Below are 7,438 nucleotides of genomic sequence, written 5' to 3' on the forward strand. Positions count from 1 at the left end.
TCCTCATCCCGCTTTTTCTTTAACTTCTTTCTAGTCTAGTAAAATTTCTTGTTACTATAGCATTAAATGAGCAAATAAGTATGTGGTATTACCTTTTATGAGGTGCGCGTTGAGAGTAATTTACTGAACTAAATTATTTGTAAGAATCTCCTGTACTTTTTTTTCTTATTCAACTTCCTAGCTATGCTTTTTCATGAGAATTAAAGCTATTCTAAGAGCGCCAAAAAAAAAAACTATTTACTGATTCTACAAGATGAGATGAAAAAATGAAAATCTGTAAAACTTAAAGCAACGAAAGATTTTTTTCCCTTGCAATATAAGAATAAGGTCTCACAAAGTTGAGGATACGGATGGAGAAAAATATAGAGGAGTAAGAGTTTTAATTTTTACTGAAATTTAAAATTTAAAAAAAGATTTAAGTACATAGGAAAAAGGAAAATAAAGAATTTTAAAGTACGAAAAGTGCCGTTAAATCTTTAATGCCTGAAAATAATTTATTAAAAAGCAAGTGTTAGACATATTCTTCTATTTTAATAAAACAATTTGTTTTTTATTTCGTACTTTTTAATATTTTCATTTTTATCATCTTTTTTTTTATAATTTTGTCGCCAAAACTTTTCATACTGTAAGTAAGTGAATTATTTTAGTATCTCAAATAATAAAAAAAAATTGTTTGAAATACAATTAATTGAAGAATAAAAAAAGAGAAAAAATGAAAATAAATTAAAAAATCTGCCTGACATGGCACTCAGTCTTTTTGATTAGTTTAACAATAACTACAAATTCACTTTTTAAAAATCTCAATTATAATTATTTAATGTTGCCATTTTAATCCCCACTTACAGCCTTTTCTCAAGAAGCCTTAAGGAAAATATTTTCCTATCTTCTTCTTTTATTTACTTATTTAAATTATTTAATAATTACTTGGCAATATCACAATCATATATTTTTGGGAGAATAATTATTATTACTCAACTAAATTAATTAATTAGTCTAGGATAAGGAAAAAATTTACAATTTTAAAAATGGAAACGAAAATTTTAATTTAAGTTCTTACTCGTCTAAACCAGCTCCATAAATTTTTTGTTGAATTTATCGTATTCTGATTGATATGATGCGGACTCCTTAAACTATTAAAACTTCTCACTGTGGAAAAATGCTGCGGCTCATTACTGCCACCTTGATTATGATGATAATTGTTTGATGGTGGGCATTGTGAATTATAAACTGACGGGAGTACTGGTTCATATTGAGTCGTACTTCCCCAACAATGCATTGCACGTGGATTAGTTAAAAATTGACAGTTACTGTCGCTAATATTCACTCGATTACTACTCATACCATTAACATTCATTGTCATATTGTGTGATGGTGCATAATAATTAGCGTTTGCCCTCGTTGTTGTTGCGGGATGTTGATGATGTTGTCGACCAAAACGCATATTATTACGATCTCTGAATATTGTTGCCACACTAAATGCTGTATTGGACATTTGAACATTTATGCGGTTACGTCGCTCAACCTCATTCTCATTTACACCCAGTGCTGATGTTACAGTCATATTTCTATTGCACAGACCATTCGTTGTGTTAGTATTGGATGATGATGTCGCTATTTCATTGTTATTTGCAATTTCATCTGTTACGGAAGCCGTATCTGCAGATGAGTTTAAATTATCCAACATTCTGTCAGCTGGTACTGGATGTGGTAAAGTTCTATGACTATCATTGTGACTCATATCTGATTGTGAATCAGGTTGGTCTAATTCTTCATACAGATTATCATTCGACTCATATGGATCTGGCCCTGGTGATGAGCATATGAAAACAGGCGGTGTTTGTGGCATTGGAAAGCCACTTGGATAATGAACAGTCTTTGGTTGCAACATCTGTAAAGGGTGGAGAAAAGAGGAAAATTGTTATTTTGTGGGAATGTTATATAAAAGTTCATTTTTTTACTAATGTTGAAGAAAAAAACAAAAGAATATCCAAGTATTAGCTGACGGTGGTCAAACTTTTAACAAGGATAAATATAATATGGAGTATAAAATTAAGTGGAAAGAAATTTACTACAATATGATTTGGTTCTTTATTCATAATATCTAACAAAATGTCTAAAAACTTACGTTAAAATGTTGTTGCTGCCTCTCAAGTGTCTTATATCGAATCATAAATGCGTCGGGATTTTCATAACCATTAAAAACTATTGATGGATCCATTGGACTACCAGTTGAACTTGATGCTTTATATGGTACCGAATCTTTTGATTTTCTTTTATGTCTGCGAATAAAAAAAAATAAAAATTAAGATTTAATTCATTCCATGAAATTTATATTATGTGAAATACTCACTTCCAAATAAATATTGATGATACGAAAATAAATATTAAAATTAGAACTGAACACAACAATATCATGGCTGATGTTTGCATTGATGAATTATTGTAATCGAAGTCTACATACTGTAAATAAAAGAGAAAAAAATTTTGTTAATTATAATAATAAGTTTGACAAGTGTCCTACAACTTCTGTGGTGAAAAAATTCAAAAAATTTTGAAATTTGTATAGGATCGATGCATGATTAAATAAATTACAAAGAAACAAAGTAAACTTTTATAGATAATTCATTAAGAATTATCAAGTCCAAAACTTAAACTCGCTAAAAAGTTGATGTAGAAATAATTTTCTACAAATAGGAAGCATCATCGTTCCGCACTTTAAAGCCATGAAAAATTATTGGAGTGTTGAAAATTATATCTGAACGACACGCATCAGATGATTTTGAGCAAATGTTTGATTGAGAAAAGAATTTTCAAGCTTCCCTTTTTTTAAAAATCATTCGTGTAAACATTCATTGATTTTTCTTTTCTTCAGTTATAAATGCAAAAATAAAAATAGTTTGTGTAGAGTTTTTGAAAGAATTTTTAATATTATTAACAAAATTTTCTAAAATAAATTCCAATGAGAATAAAAAAGGAAAATATTTTGTTATCAATTTTATTATCATTTAACTAAATTCTTTCATTAGGAATTTGTAGGACAAATTGAAGAGAAGAATTTTTTTCAGAATGCAGCATAAATTTGATAAAACGAAAAGAAATCAAGGATGATGAGTAAACAAACAAAATGAAAAGGTAGAAAAATGTGAAAAGTTTACTTTAGAAATCAAATCTTTTCAAGAAAGAAAAAACATTTTCATTCTTTCTATGAGTGAATGTTTTGATGAAAATCTTTTTTTACTTATTTCTCTCATGTATTTTCAAGAAGTATGAAGGAGCAAGTAAACACTTGAATGAATCGAAAAGAAAATTTTTAACATCCTACATAAAAGTGAGAATAAGAGGAATTTTTTGGATATCAAGAAAGAAGAAGAAAGCTCTTCTTGTCAATATCACATGTTTACATTTGCGTAAACAACGACTTAAAGTCTTTAACAGCCAACCATTCGACATTATACATGAATACTATAGCTATGCATATCATCTCTTCTGCGTGTGAAGCAATTTTTATGATAACATCAAGAATAAACATTGTAATGTAAGCTTCTTTCTTCCTTTTAGCAGCTTCCAACCTCCCCCATACTCCAAGCTTGTTCGTATACATATATTGTATATGTGCGTATATTCTTACTTATGTAAGATGGATAAAAATACATTGATTGTTACAGTAAAAGTGCTTAGGATGATGATGAAAGTGGATGAGCATAAAAATTATTATGATTTTCCTCTTTTATTCTCTTTTTTGTATTTTTGTTGTTACTTCGGTCTTCTCTAAAACATATTGAGATGCTGGATATTGTGCTCTTGTGAGCATGTGAGCAATAATTTTATACTCTTGAAAAGCAATAAAATGTTGTTGGAAATATGCTCATAGAGAGAATTTTATAGAAACTTTAGCTCTCATATATGTTTGTTAAAAAGAAAGAATCAAGTCTGGGTATTTTATTTTTTTTGTAATTTTTATCAGAAATTTTAGCAACATCAGCAGTAATAGACTCATCATATTAGTATTGATAAAAATATAACTTACCGGAATTAAACTACACATTTCATAATCACTAGCTGATGCCTCAGAACACTTCGGAAGTTCCTTTAGAAAAGGCGGAAGTGGTGGAGGCGGTAAATTAAATTCTGGCGGAGGAGAAAATCCACATTCCATGTCACATTCCATCTTGAAATCCATGTCGAATTTCTTCCACATCACACAAAATTATTTATTTTCTATGAAAAATTTTCTATTCTTTTTTGCCTTCTCTCTTGTATGATTTTTGGCAAAAAAATTCCGGCCTCGTTCAAAAAAATCTATTCTTCTTTTTGAAGTCTTTTGTCACTTTAATTTTGAATCTTTGTAGTTCTGTAAAAAGGAATTTTTTGAAAAGAATAGAAACACAATTAGTTGAAGAATTGAAACGAAGAAATGTCACATAAAATAAAATTTGATATTTTTTTCTTTTGGCACAAATTGAAATTCTCCATTAAATTTTTTTTCATTTAGTTTCATTCTTTTAGTTTTTGATAAATCAACTCAATAAATTTAATTATAATAATATGATATGAAAAAGTCACAATTTTTTATGTAAATAAATCATCAGGACACAAGGTTTTTTAAATAATTTGCATATATTTGTGAAAATAAGTAGCTTGGATTTTAATGTACAATTGGTCTGAAATAAAACAACTTTAATAATTCAGAAAAAAATAATTTTTTCACAAATCCAATTTAGATGGAAAGCAAAATTTCATTTAAATTAAAATATTTACTATTTAATTAAAATTTTAAACATACAAAATAATTAAAATCAGAAGCCTTTGAAGCAAAAAATTAAATAAACTTGATTTGTGTTTAATTTGATGTTTTAAATCTAAAACTTCAACTTGTCACATTTTAGTTTCACTTTTGGAACATATCACATTTTTATAATTTTAATTAAAATCATATTTTATCACGAAATTTAAACTTTACAACTTTAGTTACAGTTCTTTAAAGTTTAACTAATTTGTCATATAATCCATGAGGATTTTTCTCTACAATTTTTACGGTGAAAGCTGTCACAAATATTATTCTATTTTTCCAGCTGTGAATTTTAAATTGTCACTAAATTATATATTTTGGTTTTTATAACAACTCATAATTTTTCACTAATTTTTGATTGTCAGAAGTTCAAATATTTCACATTCATTTCATTTTACCGCTATTTTGATATTTTTTTGTCATCTTATAACTTTTTTTTTAACTTTTCACTTAAATAAATTTATTTTCAAATGTCATTTTTATCCATGCTTTATTTTTTCTCCTATCTTTCTCCTTTGATCTAATCAAAAAGTCCCAACACTACAGCAACAAAGAATAACAACAGAGTATTTGCCTTTTCTTTCTAATTTATGAGACTATCCCGAAGGTAGAAATGAAATCTTCTACGAAATGTGATTTTTGAACCTTTAAGTTAATGATTTCGTTTCTGGAGCCAGAAATAGAAACATTTTTATCCAATTAAATTCCGAAATGTCGAATTTCATGTTGTCTTAGAAACAATTTATGAGGCAAATAGAGTTTTTTTTTGGGTACTTAAAAATTTTTTGATATAAAAATTTCACGTTGTTTCTTTTGTTTTTTTTTGCATAAATATTTTACAATATTTTGAAAATGAACATTTTTTTAAAAATTTAAATGTCGTAATTTTAAATGTTTTTGAATTAATGTTTACTTTAATTAAAAGTTAAATATACTGAGGTGATTATTCCTGAGCATTTGCTAGCTTAATTAGAATGAATTAACTATTTTGATGAATTAACTATTTTCAATTTCTCCAAGTGACAGGTATATTGAATTTTTTTAATTGAATCAAAAAAACTCTAATGAATGTGAAATACTTCTTCTAATTAACGTCGGAAATTGCAACAAATTTATTTTTGTTTCTAAATGAATTGTCTTTATTTTATGGAGAATTTCGTTTTGTTTTCATATTTTATGATTATCGTTTTCATATTTTTGCAATCTTTTTTATAACAAAACCACTTACATTCATTTTTATGATGATTTTTTACTGTATTCTGTGTATAAATTTCACTCTAAAAGTTATCCGAAATCGATTTTCTCTTTTTTTCTTTCTTTCTCTGCTCAAATAAATTTTATTTTATCTCTGCCTAGATTTTTTTCTCTGGTTTTTTAACAAAATTTTTCTTATTTATTTATTTTCTCACATTTGCAGTCGTTTATTAAATTAATTTTTTACTTTAGTAGCAAAAGACGATTTGAAATAATTTTTAAATGATTTTATAAAATTTTTTTACAGTTTCACTAAGCACTTTTTGCTCCTATTTATTCAATAATCCACGTTATGAGGTCACCGAAAATTGAATATTACGTCTGATCGCTTTGAAGTCTTAGAGTAATCTAAAATTTGTATGCTCACATCCCGGCGGAATGGAAAAAATTGTAAGTGAGCGAAGATGTGAGCAAAATGAGCATAAAAATTTCTTTAAAACATATGAGCATGAAGAATTTTTTATGTTGAGAGTCAAAAGGTCATTAGGTGAGAGACGAGAGAAACATGTTTATTACTCTCAACTTATTTTTGTGCAACTCATAAACGCATTTCCCAGCACAGCATGAAATAACCATAGTCAGGCAAGATAATTCTATGCATATATCATGTGGTATTAATTTGTAAATCTTTGAAAATATATTGAATTAAATTATGAGAAATCTGATTTCAGAAAATTTTTCTCTTTTCCATTATCGGATTTAATTTTAATTTTTTTTCTTGTCTCGATAAATTTATGCGTGGTGATTGGGAATTTGTTGTTGCTTAATTAAAATTGGAAATTTATTTTCTAAGAAAATGTTTTTGTTTGGTTGCTTCTCAAATGAAAACTTCAAAAGTATAAATGGGTCAAGTAAAAATCAAAAACAATTAAATTATATATTTTTTTAAAATTAAAATTCTTTAGAACGTTTTTTATACTGATGAAACATTCAAATCTCATCAAAATAGTTTTTGATTAATAATATTAGCCCAATTATTTTATTTGAAAACTGAAAAAAGGTATTTAAACAGTCTTACTTTATAATACTTACTTACTTACTTTGCTGGCCGTACAGATCAACTGTGATCCATGTTCTATCGCCGGCTTTCGCCTGCCAATTGCCAATACCAAATGCAATGTTGTCTCTATCGATAGCTTCCAATTTATAATAAGTCATATAATTTGATACTTCGAATAGTTAGTGTCAGTTGCTATTTTTAAAAATCTATGAATTTTTAAAACTAGCTCATTACTGATAAAAAATTTCTATCTGTCAAAATTTATTTCAAAAATCATCTTATGTTCAAATTTATTGGTTCTTAATTATTTTTTTTAAAAAAAATAAAATAAATATCTTCCTAAAGATAAGACTTAACAGCTCCACAAAATTAATTATCGAAAGAGTAGAATTTCA

At 26.9% G+C, this 7,438-nt stretch overlaps 1 protein-coding gene across 1 annotated transcript; it reads right to left on the reverse strand.

Annotated features, from left to right (window-relative positions):
• Positions 1–594: 594 nt before the first annotated feature.
• LOC139093810 (GATA zinc finger domain-containing protein 7-like) lies at positions 595–6,372 on the reverse strand. The gene is made up of 5 exons (XM_070644651.1): positions 6,018–6,372; positions 4,028–4,351; positions 2,351–2,460; positions 2,126–2,279; positions 595–1,888 (listed from the first exon to the last, which is right to left on the reverse strand). Exons 2-5 carry the CDS (start codon positions 4,196–4,198, stop codon positions 1,046–1,048), a joined length of 1,278 nt encoding a protein of 425 aa, XP_070500752.1. The 5' UTR covers positions 4,199–4,351; positions 6,018–6,372; the 3' UTR covers positions 595–1,045.
• Positions 6,373–7,438: the final 1,066 nt, after the last annotated feature.

This window comes from Chironomus tepperi, unplaced genomic scaffold (assembly GCF_022539635.2).
Source record: "Chironomus tepperi strain 1889 unplaced genomic scaffold, CSIRO-AGI_Ctep_v1 contig_338, whole genome shotgun sequence".
Taxonomy (NCBI): Eukaryota; Metazoa; Arthropoda; class Insecta; order Diptera; family Chironomidae; genus Chironomus; species Chironomus tepperi.

Bases quoted from the DNA above. Each gene is read 5' to 3' on its own strand.
- LOC139093810 (XM_070644651.1), bottom strand. From the start codon at position 4,198: ATGTGGAAGAAATTCGACATGGATTTCAAGATGGAATGTGACATGGAA. The intron at 2,461-4,027 runs GTAAGTTATATT...TTTTATTTACAG, and splicing joins AAATGTGTAGTTTAATTCCG to TATGTAGACTTCGATTACAA. The intron at 1,889-2,125 runs GTAAGTTTTTAG...CACCCTTTACAG, and splicing joins GGCAGCAACAACATTTTAAC to ATGTTGCAACCAAAGACTGT.